The sequence below is a fragment of the Saimiri boliviensis genome, chromosome 19, assembly GCF_048565385.1.
Source record: "Saimiri boliviensis isolate mSaiBol1 chromosome 19, mSaiBol1.pri, whole genome shotgun sequence".
Classification (NCBI taxonomy): Eukaryota; Metazoa; Chordata; class Mammalia; order Primates; family Cebidae; genus Saimiri; species Saimiri boliviensis.
Window position 1 is genome coordinate 29,000,076 of NC_133467.1, and position 22,023 is coordinate 29,022,098.

Below are 22,023 nucleotides of genomic sequence, written 5' to 3' on the forward strand. Positions count from 1 at the left end.
CCAACATAAGACCAGCTTTAAAAACCCAGTGTATACAGTAGAGCCAGGCATAGCCAATGTAGACTATAGCCAACCACAGTCTCATGCAGTCTGCCTTGGGAAAAAACTTACAGGAGGTAATTCCATGAAAGACTAAATCCTAGGCAGAAATTAAAAGCCATGAGTAAATTGAGGGTCATGGGGAAAAAAATTTAGAAAACAAGACGGATAATTTCAATAGCAAATCTTCATTGAGTGTTGACTGTGTGTAAGGCACTACTGTTATAAATGCTTTTAAGCACTGTTTCCTTTAACTTCACTTTATAGAAAACACCAAGGTACTCAAATTTTAAGTAATTTGCCCAGTGTCAGTTAGAAAGTGATAGAACTACAGTGTGAATTGAGACACTCTCTTTCTTCAGTCCATACTCTTAACCACTGTACTATATTGCCTCCTATAAAGTCACTGGAATCCTTTAAAAGTGTTCAAAAATATTTCAGGGCAGTTAAGCATGGCTATTATATCCACAAAACTAGAACAAGAATAGTTACTCAAAAGAATCAAATGGAAATCTTAGAAGTAAAATGTATAGTCATTAAAATGTTTAATTCAGGGCCAGGCACAGTGGCTCACACCTGTAATCCCAGCACTTTGGGAGGTCGAGGTGGGCGGATCACGAGGTCAAGAGATAAGAGACCATTCTGGCCAACATGGTGAAACCCCTTCTCTACTAAAAATACAAAAATTAGCTGAGCATGATGGCATGCGCTTGTAGTCCCAGCTACTCAAGAGGCTGAGGCAGGAGAATTATTTGAACCCAGGAGGCGGAGGTTGCAGTAAGCTGAGATTGCACCACTGCACTCTAGCCTGGCACCTGGCAACAAAGCAAGACTCTGTCTCAAAAAAAAATGTTTAATTCAAAAATAATTGATAATTTTTTAATAAGAATAAAGGCATACAGCTTGGCATGGTGGGTGGCTAATGCCTGTAAGCCCAGCATTTTGGGAGGACAAGGTAGGTGGATTGCTTGAGCCCAGGAGTTTGAGACCAGCATGGGCAACATGGTGAAACCCTGTCTCTACTCCAATAAATAAATAAATAAATAAAAGAAAATTGGGCATGGTGGTGCATACCTGTAGTCCCAGTTACCTGGGAGGTTGAGGTGGGAGTATGACTTGAGCCTGACAGGCAGAAATTGTAGTGAGTTGAGATTGTATCACTGTACTCTAGCCTGGTTGATAAAAAAAGGAAAAAAAAAAAGACACACAAAAAAAGAAAAGAAAAAGAAAATTACAGTTGTAATCTTAAAATCAATATCATATTTAATGAGGAAACACTAGGAAATGTCCACTAATAAGGACAAAAGGAATAAGGTAAAAACATTCCTTTCTCGATATTGTATTACAGATAGTAGATAATATAATCGAGGAAACTCAATTAGAGGCATACAGTTTGGTAAAGAAAAAAAAAAGCCATCATCTCTTTTTGCAGAAGTCATGACAGCAGGCTTCAAATACTCTAGGGAATCGACAATAAAACTAACTTGAACAATAATATAATTCAGTAAGGTATCATAATATACAATTAATAAGAAATTAATTAGAGGACATATGGTAGAGAAAATCCCATTTATAATAGAAGGGAAGAAGATTAAATACTTAGAGATAATCTTAACAAGAAATGTATAAAATCAACAAAAGGAAAATTATAAAACACTCTTGGCAGATATACAGTAGAGTCAAACAAATAGTAAGACATTCCTGTCCTTGGAGAGGATGACTCAATATTATAAAGATGTCAGTTCTCCCTAAATTCATTTATAAATGTAACACAATCCTAATAAAAATTTCAACAAGCTTTTTTTAGGGCATAAAATAACTTGATACTAAGGTTCAACTTGAAAAGAATGAACATACATTAATACCTAGACATTAAACATACTACCAATCTTACGTAATTAAAACAGTTTTCTACTGGTATATAAATAGACAGATATACTGGTGGAAAAGAATAGTTCAGAAACAGACTTAAGTATAGGTGGAAATTTACTGTAAGATAAAGATATTCTGTAATTTCAATTTGTATTTCTTCTTTTCACTCATTGTTTAATAGAAAGTTTTTGAATTTCCAGGAGGAAGAGCCTTTTTGGTTTTGTTAATCACATTTAATTTTATTTCATTGCAATCATAGAACATTGTCTGTAACATTTCTACTTAATTGGACTGACTAATTTTCTTTTTGAATTGTTATACCCTAATTTTCTGTGAATATTTCATAGGTATTTGAGAAGAGATTCTCTATTAGCAGGGTGTGGTGTTTGATATATAACCATAAGAACTTTGTGTGTGTGTGTGTGTGTGTGTGTGTGTGTGTATGCACACACGTGTGTGTGGTTTTGACCATAATACTTATTTTTTGTCCTCTTTCTTGTACTAAAAATAAGTCATGTCAGTTTCTGATTATTAGAGTGTCTCTATGTACTGGAAAGGCAGTTGCTGTATTATTTGTGCAGAAATATTTATATTTAATACTTCCCATTTTAAGTTGTGGCTTTTAAGCCTGAAAAAGTATTTGCTTTTGTAATGTTCAATACATTTTGGCTTGGATTTATCTTCTTTCAGGCTTATTTCTCTTGCTTTCTTGTTGTTTAAGTCGATTTTACCCTTGCCCTTTCTTTATTTTAAATCTTTCTAAATAACTTTAAGTATGGCCTTTGTATACAGAATATAGTTGGGTCTTCTTACTTTTTTTTTTTTTTTATAAATGGAGATGGGATCTTGCTCCGTTGCCCAAGGTCAGAGGGTACACTATCATAGCTGCCTGCAGCCTTGAACTCCTGGGCTCACGTAGTCCTCCTGCCTCAGCCTACTGAATAGCTGTGACTACAGGCATGTATCACCATGCCTGGCTAACTTTCCTAAAAATTGTTTTCATAGATATGGGGTCTCACTTTGTTACCCAGGTTGGGTTTTATTTGTAAGCCTAACTAAAACTTTTCTTTTAATGAAAAATTGATGCATATCTACATTTATTGATATAACTTATATGTTTGATTTCAAAATTCTGTCACACAAGGTTGTATAATTATGCATTTTTCCTTGATATTTTCTATATTTCATTCTCTATGAACTGTTTATTCTTTGTTCTTTAATCTTTCTCTTTTTTTTGGTATTTAGGAGGATTTATATTTCTGTTCTAATGGTTACCTTTGTCATATACTTTACTTCATGCTTTTCATCTCCTGTTTTCTTATTTAACCTGTTATCTGGTTTATATGACTTTATTGGTATCCTTTAGCCACTCCTACAACAATGATCTAATTCCACTTTTCTTTTCTCCTTTCTCCCATTTTCAGTTTCATTGTTTTTATAAAGAATTTTTGAACACAATATTAAAAAGCCAAATAGTAAGATTGTTTAAAAAATGGGAATACACAATTAATGGAAGAAAAATTACAATGGCCATATTTATATGAATAGAAGCTCAAATTCCCTAGTAATTAGAAAGGTACAAATGAAAACGACATGGTATTTTTTGCCTGTCACTGGAAGAAATTGAAGCTTGGCAAGTGACGTATACTGGGGAAAATGAGGCTCTCATACGTTTCTGTTAGGAGTCTCAACTGGTCTGACCACGTGATAATGTTATAGTGTTACACCTCTCAACAGTCATTCCACTACATGAACTACATTTTAGATAAACTGCTCCAGGAGACAGATATAGTAATATTAATTTAAGTACTTTTTCCAGAAACAAACAATTAGAAATGACCTAAATATTTAACAACGGATCTGTAAAGAAATGCAATTATATTTGTATATGATAGAATTATCTCCAGCAATTAACAAGCATAAACTAGAGGTATAGACTTTACACTTTCTATGTTAGTACTGATGCTTTTTAATCCTAAACAATTTTATTTTCATTTATATGATCATAGGATTTTCTTTTTGAAATAGCAAAATTAATATCACTTATCTCATGCTTTCATTGCGGGAATTAAATGTGTAAATATATGAAGTGTTTGATAAAGTGATGGATACATAGAAAATATTCTATAATGTTAGTTGTCATTACAATCTAAAAACAAAAACCAAAAAAATTATAATCTTAAATGGAAAAAGACGTGGATTATATTCATAATCAAAACACATACAAATAATTACTATATACTTTTTATGAATCCAAATTATCTTATTTGTGCTGTTATAACAAAATACCTGAGACTCAATGCTTTATAAACAATAGAAATTTATTACTCACAGTTCTGAAAGCTAGGAAGTTCATGATCAAGGTCCCAGCAGGTTCAGTGTCTGATGAGAGCTGCTCTCTGCTTCTCCAAGATGGTGCCTTGTTGCTGTCTCCTAATATGGCAGAAAAGCAGAAGGAAATGAACTCCCTCCCTGAAGTCCTTTTATAATGGCTCCAATCTCATCCATGAGAGCTTCAACCTCATGGCTTAATCACCTCCCAACAGCCCCACAACTTAATATTATAACGTTGATTATTAAGTTTCACCATATGAATTTTGAGGAAAACAGTCAGACTATAGCACATATGAACATGAGGACATTTAAAAAAATGATCTCTAAGACCAGACACCAAAATCCTAACAGGTACTGAGTGTGCTGAAAGTGGAAAAACAATGGACATGGGAGTCTTTTTTTTTAAGAAATAAAAAGGCAACATTATATACTTTTAATGACTCTATATTATCTTAGTTTCTGCTACTATAACAAAATACCTGAAACTGGGTGCTCTATAAACAATAGAAATTTATTTCTCACAATTCTGGAAGCTGGGAAATTCAAGATCAAGGTGCCAGCACATTCAGCAGAACTATATTTAATATAAAGTCCAGGGATTTTAATTTTAACTGTTGCTGCTTTATTTCTTTAAATAAAAAAAGCCATGGAAGCAATATCACAACCTATTGACAGTATATATTTCTGGGTGGTAGAATTATAAATTGAGCTTGCATGTTCTTTAAAACATTTATCAGAAAGAAAGAGAAATCAAGCAACATGAAGGTGAAGACCTGGCCTCTGTTTACTCCATGTGCTCCTAGGTGGCTTTAGGATGAGACTCTTACTGCTATTAGGGACATTAGTTAGTGAGTAGATGCTTGTTCACAATCGATCACATAGTCCCAGAGGTCCCCACATTGGAAGTTATAAAATGTATCACAATAAATACATTGCCAATCATAGTTAAAGACACACATTCTAAAGGAAATGAATTAGAAATGAATCAGAGCAGTGTGTGGGCAGAAGACCCTTTCATGTGATGAAAATGTTCAGTGTCTCACTACCTCCACTCGTACGGCTAACTTCTGCCTTCTGTAGAACTGTAGTATCTAGAACTTTGGAGCCCAAACCCCTGTGGCATCCTCCAGGGCAGGTGGACATCTCTTTGAAGCATCCCCTGAATTTCCTCCCCTGTTTCATTAGGTACCACTCCTAATGACTCCTTTTCACATTCCATGAAGAGGTGGTTGAAATCACACAGCATATGATGGCTTGTTTCTCTTTTTCTTTGCCATTATAGATTTATACCTTTTTCATATATTTACTGTCATTTTTGAGAGATTCTCAGGAGGAAAAGGAAATTTCAAAATAGTTCAATTTTTTTTAAAGACTTCAAATTTATTTTAAATAGTATATTCTCTCCTTTTTTTTACTGTGATAAAAAAATCACATAACAGAAACTCTATCCTCTTCACAGATTTTTTAAGTGTACAGTACAGTATTGCTAACTATGGGTGCAATGTTGTACCACAGATCCCTAGAAATTTTTCGTTTTGCATAACTGAAACTTTATACCTATTGAAACTTTATTGAATAGCAACTCCTCCATTTCTAACCTCTAGCAATCACTGTTTTACTTTCTGCTTCTAGAGCACACTCTTTTACATGCTCTCTGGCTATGCCATCCTTACAAAGTTTTAAAGACAAACAGGTGTTGGATTTAGTATTATTTCTATTGAATTTTACATTTTGGGTTCTAGTCCATCTTTTAGTAAATTGAGATAATTTCTATTCTTGGATAGTCCATCACATGAACTCCTCCGGGGCAGTCAGAAATATGCTTTGATTTTTAGCCCTTGCCAAGACATTACCCTCCATTGCACTACATCATTCTTGGGGTTTTTCTTTTCTATATTATAATCTCCTCAAGGCCCCTTGGTATCAAATAGTGATTTAGACTCTTGTCCCAAGGAGTCTCTTCTACAGGTTTTATATTTCCATTATTAGATTTAATAGTCAACAACAGTGTCCACATCTCTCAAAAATGGTAATTAATTGATTTGCTAACGTTTACTCAGTCAGTAGATGGCAGAACTTGGACAGTTGTGTTTAACTCATTCAGTATTTACAGATGTCTATGTGCCTGACATTATGCTTAATGCTGGAGGTACAAATGTGACTGTATCAGGATTTCATATATATATGGCTGGGCATGGTGGCTCACACCTATAATTCCAGTGCTTTGGAAGGCTGAGGCAGGAGGATTGCTTGAAGCAAAGAGTTCAATACCAACCTGGACAAACTAGACCCTGTCTATACAAAAAATTTGAAAACTAACTAGGCACGGTAGCCTGAGCATTTAGTATCTGCTACTTAGGAGGCTGAGGTGGGAGGATCACTTGTGCCCAGGAGTCTGATGATGCAGTGACTATGATCATGCCACTGCCCTCCAGTCTCTTATCTGGGTAACAGAGCTAGACTCTACCTCGAAAACATGTGGTTGTGTGTGTGTGTGATTTAAAGTTACGGCTTTCAATCTTTTTTGATTATGATCCATAGTAAAAAAAAAATAGTATACTTAATGACCCTGTGTATACTTACATATTGATCATTAAAGTCAAAATTTCAAAAAACAGTACTTTCTATATGCAATGTACTTGGATATTTATCTGTTCTATTTATTTCATTAAAAACACCAAGTCATAATACACTGCATTGCCTTTACAAGCCACTAACAGGTGTTGATCAACCATCGTCTGAAAAGGGTAGGTAAAAGGGTAAAAAGGGAGTCATTTAAAACAACTAATTTCAAATAATGGAGAAAATTATGAGAATAATATTTAATTCAAAATTCAGAGCTTCTCTTACAAATTATGCAGTGACACTTGTTTTTAGCTTGAACTCACGCCTACCTTTTATGTAGTTACATTTACAGATTAATTTGTGAGCACCCCGGGCCCTGACAGGACAAGACATAATTCACGTAAATTTTGGTAAATATTCAGGTAAATATTCCTTGAGTGATAGGAGGCAGGAAAAGTTTGAAGGGGAAGGGAAGACAAGCCTAGGCAAGGATGGCTAGGGTGGGGAGGTCTAAAGACTTACGAAGCATTAGTCATCCAAATAAAGAATAATCAGAAGACCACTTACAGAATTAACAGAGTTCAGGGGTACTTATCATTACACTCAATTCCTATGCAGATTTTGGCGTATGGTCTCCCAGATCACTTTTTTAGTACTTCACAGACATATGGATTCATAAAGAACATATAGTACATATAGTAATTATTCATATTTGTTTTGATTTATATAAACAGTAATCTTGTCTCTCAGCTCCATAAAACCTCACCTGGTGCCCCCCGAAGGCTCACAACATCCCAGACCGGCCTCCATCACTCACTTATAACGTGTTTTGGGGTCTTAAGGGGAGGGAGCTTTCTCTTTCTTCTCTGAATACCTGGCATCCAGCTGAGTGTCTGGCATATGGTAAGTACTCACATACGCATTCCTTGAATTCCCTAGATCTCAATTTCTTTTACTGTGAAACAAAGTTGGGCTAAACAATCTCCAGGAGCCCTTACAGTCCTAGTAATCTATGACTTTCACCAATCTGAAGTGGTCCAAGGCACTTTACCTCATGAGAAAGCCCACCTCTTCCCTGTCATTGGCCTGAGATTATTAGTTCAAACAATAAATGGCCTGTGCACAGTTTAGGATCTAACCCTGCCCTGTCCGATCAGCAAGAGGGTGTTGGGATAAGAGCAGATGAAAGCCTTATGCCACAGCAGTGCCTGCAGCAGAGAAAGGATTCCCTCCTCCACCTCATGCCCCACTGCTGCTGCTCTCCAGCCTGCAGTTTCCTCTAAGGCTCTGGATTGGCTGGAAGAGCAACAGAGGGCTGGGAAAGAGCTTCTATATATGCCTCAGAAGGAAAGGCATCCCAGACAGTTTTGAAGTTTTCAAAGACCGGTTCTGCTGTTAAGAAGTTGTACTTAAAGCGGAGGAGCTAAGCCACCTGCCAAAATGTGCAAAGGACTTGCAGCTTTGCCCCACTCATGCCTGGAAAGGTGAGAACCAAGTTATTGTGGCTTAAGAGATGTCGATATGGAGAGTCTTTACTTATGGGAGCAGAGGTAACAGAGGTATTGTAGTTTGTGGCTAAACTGAGGTGAAACTGGTGCTTGTAGACTGGGTATAGTCTCTTCTCTGTAAATAATATAGAGATTTTGAACGATCCAAGCTAGGAGATTTATACAATTAGAATATTTCATGCATAATTTAATATCCAGAACATCATTTCCTTCAAGGAGATGCCTATTCTGTAAGTGCTTATTCTGAATAAAAACTGTATGGTTAAAGATATAGATTCCAGCATCAAACTGTCTAGATTAGAATCCGGGCTCTACTACTTACTCCTTGTGTGGCTTTGGGCAATTTATTTAACCTCTATGTAGCTCAGTTTCCTTATCTGTAAAATGGAGATACTATGTTCTCTACCTCACAGGCTGGTTACGAGGATTGAATGAATGAATGTATATGAAGCACTCAGAAGCATGTCTGGCACCTAGTAGGACTGTATAAATGTTAATTTTTATTAAGGTACAGGGACTGGAAGACGGAGGCAGGTTTGCCTTGAGGAAGGAAATTTCCCATTGTTCTTTGTTCTCTGACCTCATTAGATAGAAATAGCTGGATGGCTAGACAAAGGAAAAACCCTTGGGATGCAGGGGTTATTTATTAGCTAGCATTCTTTTTTAGCTAAATGCATCAAAATCTTTGATGCTCCCTGGTTGTCCCTAGGCTGGACAATATTCTGGAGGGAATCCTAGGTATCCAGGCTAAGTAAATAGAAGAAGAATAAATATCTTACTCGTTAGAAAACTTAACCAAAACATCCTATCCGAAGGAGAGAAGTAGGGATGCTTCTCCTCTTATTAAGAATGGATTTGATTAAATTGGCTTTGATCCCTCATTATTTAAAGTGAATAAAGGAGATCCTTGTGCAGCTGTTCATCCCATATGCATTAGGAATGTTTGTCTTGGAATATTTTGTTGTTTAACGGGCTATCTATGACTTCTGTCTCTTACAAGCTCAGGTCTTCTTTTTGATAACTTCCACTCCAGAAATAACCTAAAAATAATTTTAAGGTGATAACATAGTAACATATAATTTTTTTCTCCAATAATATTATTTAGCAACTGAATATGAAACCTCCAGGGAGCCTTACTCTCTGAATTATGGCTTTCAAACTTTTTTTAATTATGATCCATAGCAAGAAATATAGTTTACCTAATGACCTTGTGCACACTTACATATTGATAATTAAAGAAAAGTGCAGCTTATTATTATTGTTTTTAAATTTACATAAAAGAAACTTGTAGCTATTAAGTTGTAGTAGTTAGATCATAACTAGGGGATCAATATTGTCTATTGTACCAACCTGGGGAAGAGCATAGGTTTTAAAGCTAGATACTATCTATTGCTATCAGCCTGTTCCTTTCTCTTACCTACTGTATAGAAAGCCTAAGAAACAGGGAGAGCACAGAGCCTGAAAGGCACCCAAAACTCCTTGAATATAAGATAACGTATAATTATTTCCTTTTTCATTTTTATAACCATGAGAATTGCAACTTGATTTTAATGGATGATTTTAGCTCACTTACTGTTTGAAATTGTGTACCTCATGTAGTGAATAAATCTTGTCTTATTAATAGGTAAACAGTTGACTTCAGAATGATTGTAGTATCAGTTTTCCAAGCATTTTGTGATTCTACGACACATTGCTTGGCATTTGGTGAAAAATCAATAGAATTTCTGTTGAAAATTTGCCATGTTAATTATTTTGCTCTATGTGTTCTCATAACTATGCATAATATTTATGGAGATATATAGATGGAACATTTCTTTCAATGATTCCTATTACTGTATTATATCTGATTCACTAGCAACATTAATATTGGATCACGTCTTTTAATGCACAGTAAATTCTTATGCACCAGGATATAACTCACGTTCATGTATTAAAGAGTGGCAAGTGGTAAAGAAACAAGCTTTTTTCCCCCCAGAGATTCACTGAATCTTTTATTTACTGGAATGTGGTAGAATACTGCGATTTTTGTGCACTATTATATATTATTTCATAATCTGTTTTTATTGTAAGTAATTGTAATTTCTAATTATAATGCTGTTGAGAAGAATGTTTTGGAGAAATGGAATTGTGGAGCTAAGAAGCTGTTAGCACGTTCCCATGGAAAGGGTCTAACGCTGTCTAACCTAAGAGGAAAATGATACTTGAATAAATGCTTCCAAACCTGCTTTCCATGTTCTATTTTCTGACTCAAACCTTCCTCCCCTACACCGGCTCCTGCCTTTGCATTTCTTCCCTCCAAGCTACAAAAGGAACATGGATATGCTTCAATGCTTAGACAAAAATATTTAAAAATTCATATCAAATAAATTAGGGCAGCAAATACACATTACAAAAAAATAAAGCTCTGCTGAAGAGTCCAGTTCTAACTTCTCTATGGCTTTAGAAATATAATTCAGTCTACAAAAAGCTGAATAGCATATCATTATTTATCATAGTGGAAAGAGTACTAGTTAGGGAGTAAGGTGCAGACTCAGTTTTGTCATTATCTGAATTTGTGTCCCTGAGCAAGTTATTTTACTTTCCCAGGACTATATTTTCTAGTTTAATAGGCAAAAGTTCAATTCGTTGTTCTCGAATATGTTTTCCAGTTCCAGTGTAATGTAAACAAAGTGAGGTATGCTCTTAGTCTCAATGACTACTAAGAGATACAATTAAAGGAAGATTTTCCTGATTTATTTTTCTGTAAAAGTTTGAGTGCAGGTGGGACATGCTGGCTTATGCCTAAAAGCCCCTTGCTTTGGGAGGCTAAGGCAGGAGGATCCCTTGAGGACAGGAGTTTGAGGCTGCAGTGAACCATATTACACCACTATACCCCAACCTGGGTAACAGAGCAAAAGCCTGTCTCTACAAATCAGTCAATCAATTAATTAATTAATTTAAAATAAGAATAATGTTTGGGAGCAATGAAGAATCAAATAATGAAAAATAATCAAGGACCCAGTCCTGTGGTGAAACCACTGGGCCATAAGAAAAGCAACATGCTCAGTGATTCTAATGCTGATTCATAAGAAAGCATTTATAAGAATAATTTACCTCATGTAAGGGGAATTGTCCTTGACAGCAACTCTTTATTAGTAAAAAATATAAAACAAACTTTTTTTTTTTTTACAACAAAAAGAGAAGTTTTTTTCCATAAGATTAAAAGGTGAAATATATATAATGGGTGAATATAACCAAAATCTGCCACATAAGGTAAGAAAAATTCAATAATTAACAAAGACTCACTTTTCTAAGGAACATAAGGAGAAATTTAATCCTAGAAAACACTCCTTTCTCAATGTCTAGGGAAGCTTTCAGCCAAAGTCAACTTTGATATATTTGTATAAACTATTCTTTATTTGGATTTTTAAAGAATATTGCTCACGTATCCAAGATTGAGTAATATATAAAGAAAAAAAAATATTGCTCATTAAAATTTTAAGTAGGCCTCACATACTTTTATATGTTTAAAGAGGTAAATAATGCAAACAACTGGGTAATGAATAACCATAAGCATACAGTTTCTCCCCTCTGGCATATCAAAACCTGTACTATATGGGTGAGAATCTTACATGGTCAATGAAAAAGACGAGTTGTGTCAATTGAAGATCTTATTTTTACCTATGATTTTCACTTTGAATTTTAGGCTTCTTTTGAAAATTTATTCTCATAGTCTGTTGCATTCCTCTAAACAAGTTTAAATTTTAAAGTAAATATTGCTCTTTGGGGAAATGGAAGTATTATGAAACAAAAAGTGTTACTTTTAGCCAGGTACATGACTCATGCCTGTAATCCCAGCACTTTGGGAGGCCAAGGTGGGATGATCACTTGAGGCCAGGAGTTTAAGACAAGCATGGGTAACACAAGGAGACCCTATCTGAAAAAAAAAAAAAAACCCACAAAAATTAATTAACCAGGCACAGCAGATTGCACCTCTGGTCCAGCTGTTCAGGAGCTGAGGTAAGAGGATTGCTTGAGCCCAGAAGTCTGAAACTGCAGTGAGCTTTGATCACCACCACTGCACTCCAGCCTGGGTGACAGAGTGAGACTCTGTCTCTGAATAAAGAGGGTTATTCAAAAAATTAAAATACTAATAATTGCACTGGTTGCTTTACATTATGATGACAACTTTGAAATTTAGGCTTAAAATTGTGTGCTTATGGTTATTCATTGCCCAAAAGTTTGGATTATGTCTCTTTAAATATATAAAAGTATATGAGTCCTACTTAAAGTTTTAATGAGCAATAGTCTTAAAAATCTTAATATGATTATAATATAAAGCAATCAGTGCAGTTTTTAGTATTTTAAAGAGCTGCAAGCCCTCTGCTGCTCTAGGTGACTGGCATAAATCTGATTTCTGTTTCAGACTAAAAAGGCTGCTAAGGGTATAATGTGTTTAATCCACAGTTCACAGAGGGGCTTTTGTCCATCTCAAGGGTATGTCAATGCTAGGAATTTCAGAAGCCATAGAAAGTAAATGGGCAAAGTGATTTTCAAACGTTATTTTTAATTTTATTTTTCATTTGTATTTGTTTTTTTAAATTTTGTTTTTAAAATGTATTATTATTTTACTAAACAATCAGTTTTTCCCCACTTTCTCTGATTTATGTGGGTCAAATATGTGGACAACATAGACTAGAAAGGCGGCTTATAAGCAGAACTCCTAATGAACTAATCTTCTGAGATTGTTAAACTTTTGAAAGCACTAGATTGAGTCAAGGTCCCTGGGTTTGCAGGATAAATAAATACAGCCTTTTCCAAAGGGATGAGAATATCCTTGGGCTAATTGTAGAGAAAAGGTAAGCACCAAGTGTATTAAAGACTGGCAATTAACTTGAACAACTGATAGATCAATTGGAATGAATTGAGGAGCATCAGAGAAGCCTGACAGAGGTCATAGCAGAGCCTCTGGTTGGGTTTTGGATCATGCTTGCGGAGAGTAAGTATGAATTTCAAGCTTACTGTAGTTGATATTCTAAAGATGTAATTGAAAACATTGCAGTGAAACTTTATAAAGTTAAGAGAGTGAACTATTCAATAACATTTGGAGGGAATCACTAAGAAAAAAAGTTTATTTTGATTCTTACTGATGAAACAATATCAATTATTTCTTTGGATTGCCTTTCAAACATGTGTACCTGCCTTAGGCATATGGATGAAAGACTCATGCCCTGCTCCCATGGAAACTTAAGCCCAGTTAGGGAGGTAAATTTAAAAAAAAAAAAATTAATGCTCATTGTTGCAATCTACTATGAAGGAATATGTGCATAAAGTGCTAGGAAGCACAAAAGTTGAGGTAGTAGATGGGGCCCCTAGAGCTTTTGATGGATAGGGAAGAATTTACAAGGTTACAAGGATGATGCTTGAACCAAGTCTAAGAGGACAGAGGAGTGCGCCAGGTCTAGACAGGAAGAGGAGAGAAAAAGAAGACCATCTAGGTCAAGGAGACAGGCCTGTATGTGCAGAGACTCAGAGATGAGAGGGCACAGCCAATTTGGCTGATGTCATGACATCTATGCACAACCCGTATTATCTCTCAGAGGTCAGCAAGGAGGGAAAACTCTGAGTTTCTAGCCACAGTTAACCACCTGGGCAACACGTCCTTCATATGGTTCTCTGGGAACTTCTCCAGTGCTCATCTGTTCCCAATTCTGAGGATGGAAGAGATTTATTCAGGGGAAAGGTGGTCCTCCCCTTTGCCTAAATAAAAATATAAACTATATTTGGCATATAGTAGGCAACAAATAAATAGTTTGTTGAAGGAATGCATGAATGAATTTACAGCAAACATAGACAGGAGCACTTCCAGGACAGCCTGGTCTTTTCTCTGCTTTCCTTGGGTGTTAGGGAGACCAAGAACAGGATCAGTGGTGACATTTTCGGCCACAATGGGAAAAAGAGTATGTGTTGCTAAATAGAGGTGCCTGCTATGGGAGAAGGAGAGTGGGGATTAAGAGAAAAAGAAAAGTAAAGGAGACTACCTTTCTATAATTTCATGAGGAAAACCGCATTAAAGAGGTGAGTCTTCTTTTGGCTGCAATAATGGTATCCCTTAGGTGAGCTCTAGGAAATGGTACTGCCTGGGCTGTTCCTCACGCAGTTACTGGTGAAGCTTCTTTAGTGAATTACATTCTGTATTCTAGCTAGTTGCCCCTTCTATTCTTTCATTTAGGCTGGGTTATGCTGAATCATCAGATATCAATTCATAACACTTTTAGATCCCAGAATCTTACATTTTGAAACATCCCTGAAAGCTTATCTTCTTCTCTGCAAGGACTACACACTATTACGGGACAGATGATATCTAGGGACAGAGTTTATTTATGTCTCTGGAGCCAGTGTTAATGGTGTTTGTCTGTACTGCTGGCCAGACAGCAAAGCGGCTAAATTTTAATTAATTTAGTCAGGATCAATCATTAGTAACAGGAACCAGAACATGGCTGGAGGCCAGAAGATAACAATTTCCTATCTCTTTCTTCCTTTAAAGTCCCAATCAGTTCTCAGATAACATTGCATCTGCATTACTTTGAAGGCTGTGTCACCCAGAGGATAAAGACCAGTGAAAGCTTGATTGCTTCTGACCATGGAGAAAGTTACTCTTAAGATTACAGTATTCAGGAACAGGAAAGAAAATGTGCAGATTAAGAAAGGATGTCAGCTCACAGTCTGTCCCCTACCTCAAGACCAGTGCTTGAACTGCAATGTGTTGGGGTAGAAAGAACAGTGGTTGCGTCTTTACCTCTATTTCTTCCTTACTGTATGAACTTTGAGAAGTCACCAACCCTTTCTGAACTTCATTTTCTCATTGGTAAATGAGGATATTTATCTTGTGAGGAAAAGTGCCATAAGAAATAAATGAAATACTATAATAAGTTGACTAGTTTTAAGTAGAAGGACCCCTATTAAATAATTATTTTCCGGCCAGGCGTGGTGGCTCATTCCTATAATCCTAGCACTTTGGGAGACTGAGGTGGGTGGATCATGAGGTCAAGAGATCGAGAACATCCTGGTCAACATGGTGAAAACCCTGTCTCTACTAAAAACACAAAAATTAGCTGGGCATGGTGGCGCACGCCTGTAGTCCCAGCTACTCAGAAGGCTGAGGCGGGAGAATTGCTTGAACCCAGGAGGCGGAGGTTGCGGTGAGTCGAGATCGTGCCATTGTACTCCAGCCTGGGTAACAAAAGCGAAACTCCGTCTCAAAAAATAATAATTATTATTTTCCTTTCATCTTTCTTATCCCCTTTGTAGATAGTGAAGAAACATAATTTAAGTAAGCCAATTATGTGCCAAGGTCTTTTTATCCTTCCTCATCATAACCTCATCTTTTAAAAAATAATAATTTTATAAAATAGTACAGTATTTTTAAATGCTTTATTCATAATTTTTTCAACATATATAGATTTTAAAGTATTATTGTTATGTTTGTTTCAGTAGTTTTTGGTGTACAGTTGGTGTTTGGTTACATGAATAAATTCTTTAGCGGTGATTTCTGAGATTTCAGTGCACCCTTCACCCAAGCATTGCACACTGTATCCTATACACAGTCTTTTATCCCTCATCCCCCTTTCAGCCTTGCTCCCTGATTCCCCACAGTCCATTATACCACCCTTATGCCTTTGCATCCTCACAGCTGAGCTCCCACTTATATACATATGATATCTGGTTTTCCATTCCTGAGTTTTTCTTAGAATAATAGCCTCCAGCTCCATCCAGGTTGCTGCAAATGACATTATTCATTTTTATATGCAACATGGTGTATGTATACCACATTTTCTTTATCCCCTCACTAGGTCAATGGGCATGGAGGTTAGTTTTATATCTTTGAAACTGCAAATTGTACTGCCATAAACATACATGTCTGTACATATGTCTTCATATAATGACTTACTTTCCTTTGGGTAGACGCTGGATTGGGATTTCTGGATCAAATGGTAGTTCTACTTTTAGTTCTTTAAGGAATCTCCACACTGTTTTCCATAGAAGTTGTACGAATTTACAGTCCCACCAGCAGTGTAAAAGTATTCCGCTTTTACCACATCCATGCCAACAGCTATTGTCTTTTGACTTATAATTATCAACATATATTTCTTCTTTAAAAACATATCAACTCTTTACAAAATAATAACCTCATTAAAAACCATAATCATACCAAAAAATTAACAATAATTCTGTAATTCACTGTATCTCCAGTATCAAAATATTTTCAATGCTCTATTCTCAGTTGGATTGCTTGTATTAGGATCCAAAAATGTTCACATATTGAGATTTCTTAATCTCTTATCTCTTTTGGTCAATAGGCTTCCTGTTTATTCTTCCTTGCAATTTATTTGCAAAACAAAGTCTTTTTAGACTCAAGTATAAGAGACTATATAACATGTGGGAAAGGTACTGGATGAAGAACATAGGCATCTGAGCTGTAACATTGGCGTCTACTATCTAGTGAAGGGTAAATTATGAGCCACTTCCCCTCTCCAAGTACCACTATTATATTTGTAATAGGACATGATCTATCATATGGTCCTTTATATTTCTTCTAGCTCTAATACCTTCTTATTCTGAATTGGGACACCATGTACTTTGAGAAAATATTCCATTTATATTCTAATTTCTTATTTCATCTAAGCCATATAGGAAAGGCTGGGAAACAAACTTCTGGATGTAGCTTAAAAGAAGCAATCAATTAAATATGTGCACTTTTCTTCCCATAACTTAAAAAAATCTCAATGGACTCAATTAAGAACCTCATGTTTTACCCAGCATAGTGGCTCATGCCTGTAATACCAGCGCTTTGGGAGGCCAAGGCGGGCGGATCACAAGGTCAAGAGATCAAGATCATCCTGGCCAACTTGATGAAACCCCGTCTCTACTAAAAATACAAAAATCAGTTGGGCGTGGTAGCATGCACCTGTAGTCCCAGCTACTCGGGAGGCTAAGGCAGGAGGATCGTGTGAATCCAGGAGGTGCGGAGGTTACAGTGAGCCGAGATGGTGCCACTGCACTCCAGCCTGGCGACAGAGCAAGACTCCATCTCAAAAACAAAAAACCATAGGCGGTTTAAAGAAATAGGATTATTTAAAAGACTTGTGATGACAAGTTCAGAATATACTCCCAATTTGTGAAAAGTATATATTAACAGGCAGTGGAAAGCGACTCTATTTTGGTGACCTCTATGAAGACAAAGGATGGTCTCAGTTTCTTGTACAATTTGAGGATGAATTAGAATCTGAATATAAACAGTTTATGATGGTTGCACTTTATTTACAGTTAACTTCATTTTTTCTTCTTCAAATGTGTAAGGTCGTTGAGGGCAAGATAAAAAAGTGAACACAGACACATCTGACTTTGGGTGTGTGGCACCACAGACTACATCTATGCTACACTACATTTTCTCCAGTGGGAAAGGGTGGCCCACTCATGCTCTTCTGAATGCTGCTTAGAGGTAAACTTGTCATTTGCCTTAACAGTGCAGGAGTTTTCCTCCTTGAGGATTGGATGAGAAGGATAAGTCAAGGTTTCTAGGTCTTTACATAATTAACCAAGTTTCATCTGCCATCTGGATAGATCATGAAGTACTGACAATTCTTGGAAGTGCCATGAAGACTGCAGACTACAGAAATCCAAGTCAGGCATGTATATGCACAGCAACTGCAGTTTTCAACCAGATTAGGAGTATATGGTTTGCCTCCAGATGAGGCATTAGAAATTGGGTCTTTCCTGGAAAATCTGTAGGTGTGGTCAACCTGATTATAGGATGCACACATTATTAACACGGCTAATCCATGTGTGTTTTTAGGCTTATTTACCCCTACCATGGAGCTCCTGAAAAGTCCAAACAGTATTTATTTGCAAGGCATTCCATTCAGTTGTCATGTCTAGGCAAAATAACTTAACCTGATTTTTGTTCCCTCCTTCAAAAAGAAAATATTTCAGTGTTTAAAGTAATTGGCCAAGCAGCTTTTGAATACTTTGGACAGTAGATACTTGGTGATCATGTTGGTTTCACAAAAAGTAAGGCTGAGACCTTTATTCTATATTCTCCATGTTTTCCTTCCCAACTGTTCCCCCAGGCACTGCTCAAAACAGTACCTAGCCCATGTGGACAGATCGTTTAGAGCCTTAAAACTCTACATTCTAGAAAGACATTGGAACTATCATATTAGAGTCAGAAGAAGAAAAGCAACATGAAATAAAGTAACTGTGAAAATGTGAAGTGCTCTCCTCTGCCAGTGTTTGTTATTATTAGCAAAGTGTGTGGAGCTGTTTCGGTCAAGCTACCACTTTTTGATATCTTCTTGTGCTGAACATCTGTTTCTTGATGAGGCACTTGTCTATGGGATTCAGGAAGTTTAGAAAGAATCAAGATGTTCCATTAAAAAATAGCCTCCTCTATTTTGGCAAGGTATTTATGTGACAGTTTGTGAGAGATAACCAGTGCATGGGAGGGTGAGGCCATGTAACCTGTGTACTTGGGGCAAGGTCGGCAGTGCAGGTCACACTGCAGACTTTGCCGGAGGGCCTGGGGGTCTGATGCTTTCTGGATGACAAGCTTCCAGAGTCTAAAATCTTGCTTCTGCATCACCCAAGTGCAAAACAAGATGTCATTTGAACACACACATGCGTGTGCACACACACACACTTACACACATACACCCTCGATATTATTTATGACTTGGATAAAAGATGGATTGTTTGTTGAGATCAGAGATTTGTGCACACAAACTTAAAGTATAGCCGGGCCTGGTAGGAAGAAACGTTTTTTCTTACATGAAGATGAACATAGATTGATGGAAATTTTTTCTGTCTTAGTAAAATAGGTGTTTCCTATATTCATAGTTTAGATTTTAAACTAAATGGGAAAAACAAACTTTTTTTCTCTCCTCACAAAACACTTCATTTCTGACACCCAATGTGGGTTTTCCAAACCAAGAAATTCCCTAACTTTTTGCAGTCACCAACTGCATGTTTTATAATTCAACTGAACTCTGACACTATCTACTTGGAGTTAACATCACATTCCACTGGTGAAGGGCTCAGCCCCACAAGACTGCCCCCTACTTCATATGGCAATTGCAAGTTCAGCTATAAATTGGGGTTTCCTGTAACTGCTTCCTTAGCTTCAATAATCTGTATGATGGCTCATAAGACACAGAAAAACATTTTTACTTTTACTGATTTATCATAAAGACTATTGCAAAGACATAGTTGAATAACCAGATGAGGAGGTACATAGGGCAAGATACATGGGAAGGGGCATAGAGCTTCTGTGACTTCTCTGGGCACACCACCTCCCAGCACCTTGACGCATTCATTCCTGTTCACCAACCAAGAAGCTCTCTGAACTCTGCATTTTAGAGATTTTTATGGGGGCTTCATTACTTAGGCACAATTGATTATTAAGTCAATCTCCAGCTCATCTTTTCTCCCCAGAGGAAGCTTTGTTGAAAGCTCCAAGCTTCTAATCATAGTTTGATTTTTCTAGTGACCAACCCTTATCCAGGAGGCCACCAAGAGTTGACTTGTTAGAACAAAACATGATCTTCTCACCCAGGAATTCCAAGGGATTTAGGAGCTTTGTGTCAAGAACCAGGGTCAAAGACGAAATACTAAAACAAAAGGTGTTCCCAGCACCCTTATCACTCAGAAAATTAGAAGAGTTTAGGAACTTTGTGCCAGGAGTTTATGGCCAGAGACCAGGGGTTAGACTATGACATAATAAGAAACACACTCATGAAGGCAATAAGCCAGCCCATCATGCCTACACTGTCCCCGGTTTAGGCAACCAATGTTTCAGTCACTTGTTCTACTTGTCCATTAAACTGTTACTCTGAGGAAGATATCTTTCTGCTCATTGTTGGACATTGCAGGCTATACATTGTGTTCCTTGGTCTGAATAAATGATGGCTGGCTACCCAAATTACTGCCCTATCTTCTTTCATTTTTTTATAGCACTTTGAGCATTTGCATCTAACACCTCATAAGCAAAGCACACTCCAGGGTCAGTGGCTATTCCTGTCAAGACCCACTTGTAGCCCCGAAGGCTACTGGCTAAGTCTCACTTGCTAGCTATGTTCATGGACTTCCCACCAGGGAATCTGCCACATAGCCATCTGCAGTCTCTCTCTTATGCTGACAAACAGGACAGTTCTTACTGGCATTTTGTTTTTCAGAGAATGCAAGAAGAGTATGTCCAGATTTAGTCCATCTCTGCCTTACTGTAGTACTCCCCTATCCACTCATTTCATGGACCCAGGTGGCTGTCACAAGAGAGCACACAGGGATATATATTTATTGATCCAATTGCCTTTCAAACCTGAAAGGGACTTCTGATGGCCAGCAGCATGGTCTATTTAATGAACCCCTTGAATTCCCATAGTTGTCTCCATAGAGCTGTGCCCCCAGTTGGGTAACCCTTTAATGGGCTAGCCTTCCGCTAACCATATGGCCAGGCAATTGGCCACTGACCGTGATTCAGTAAAAACTGAAACACAGGGGCTTTCATCATTGTTAAATTCTTCTATCATTGCTAGGCAAACAGCACGCAATTCAGCCCACTATGCTGAGCTAGGTTTTATCTTCTTTGATAGGGGTGACAGCCTTCCAAGAGGATGCTGTCCATACACTTTGAAACTACTGTCCACAAACCAAGTAATTGTTTGTCAGCCGAGCACTGTTTATAGGGTATTGTCTAAATGATGATAGAGGCTGGCAGTTCCTCACACAGTTCCACAGTCAGTCCTAGGGGAAAAGTGTTCTCTGATCGTATCTGCTCCTTCCAGTCTCCAGGTATTATGATCCTGTATAAGCCATTCTTATTTCACTATGAAACTTTTCCAGGCATTGCCATCTCCATTAGAGTGTTTTTCTGTTATTACCAAGACACCATGGGCATTTCAGGTTTCAAGATTATTTTATGTCCTTCAGTTACAGGGGCAGTTTCAATTAATGTCCAATAGCAAACTAATAATTGACCCTCAAATGGAGATTCTCTAGTCCAAAGTCCCAGTAGTTGTCACTGGGAGGCACTCACAGGCTTTTGCTATAAGCCTCAGTGTAAGCTCTGTATAGGCTTTCAAACAAAGAATATGTGCATTCAGCCTCTACTCTGTATTGCTTAGGATTGAGCAATCTTATTGGCTCTAATTTAGCATGCTCAGTTAGCATGGTTTGGAGAGCAGATTTACATGTCTTCTGCATTACAATACTAGGTAGGGGAAACACTCCCCAGTCAGATACAGTGTTGATTCCCATAATATAACCACTTCACACAGAGCCTGCTTAAACATTCCAACTTTCATAATACTATCACCTTCAAATTTTTTCGTAATTCTATCAAATTTCAAATTCTATCAAATCTCAGATTTTTCTATTCTCTCAGTCTCATTGTAGCCTAAGTGAGGACTTTACCAATGGGTTTTGGTACCACAGTGCATGAGACTCCTGTTTCCAGGAGTTCTGGAAACTTTTCTTCTCCACTCTCTGACCATTTACCCACTTCTGGCAATAGGTTTTGGGTTCCCACGAGGGGCTCGAGCTCAGATACCCTGACCTCTTTGTCAATCTTTGTCTCAATGACGTAGCCTAACTTTTGCTCCAAGCAATTGCAGTCCTATATCTCCTCGTAATCCTTAGTCTTCTAGCTTTTTAAACTTCTCTAAACTGGGGT

At 37.1% G+C, this 22,023-nt stretch overlaps 1 protein-coding gene and 1 long non-coding RNA gene across 4 annotated transcripts in view; one reads left to right on the top strand and one right to left on the bottom strand.

Annotated features, from left to right (window-relative positions):
• The window catches only part of LOC141582244 (uncharacterized), a 50,490-nt gene that overhangs the window by 2,564 nt on the left and 25,903 nt on the right, over positions 1-22,023 (bottom strand). The window contains exons 2-3 of one of the 3 annotated variants that reach the window (XR_012515058.1): positions 4,244-4,344; positions 1,114-1,211 (exon numbers count right to left, since the gene is read on the bottom strand). This is a non-coding gene — a long non-coding RNA (uncharacterized LOC141582244). Of the gene's footprint in view, positions 1-408; positions 1,212-4,243; positions 4,345-22,023 lie in introns of those variants that run through there. The other 2 variants (XR_012515057.1, XR_012515059.1) reach the window with 2 other exon arrangements.
• The window catches only part of RGS5 (regulator of G protein signaling 5), a 56,571-nt gene continuing 42,697 nt past the window's right edge, over positions 8,150-22,023 (top strand). The window contains exon 1 of the mRNA XM_003943393.4: positions 8,150-8,294. Coding sequence (XP_003943442.1) covers positions 8,251-8,294 — 44 coding nt within the window. The 5' untranslated portion in view covers positions 8,150-8,250. The remainder of the gene's footprint in view (positions 8,295-22,023) is intronic.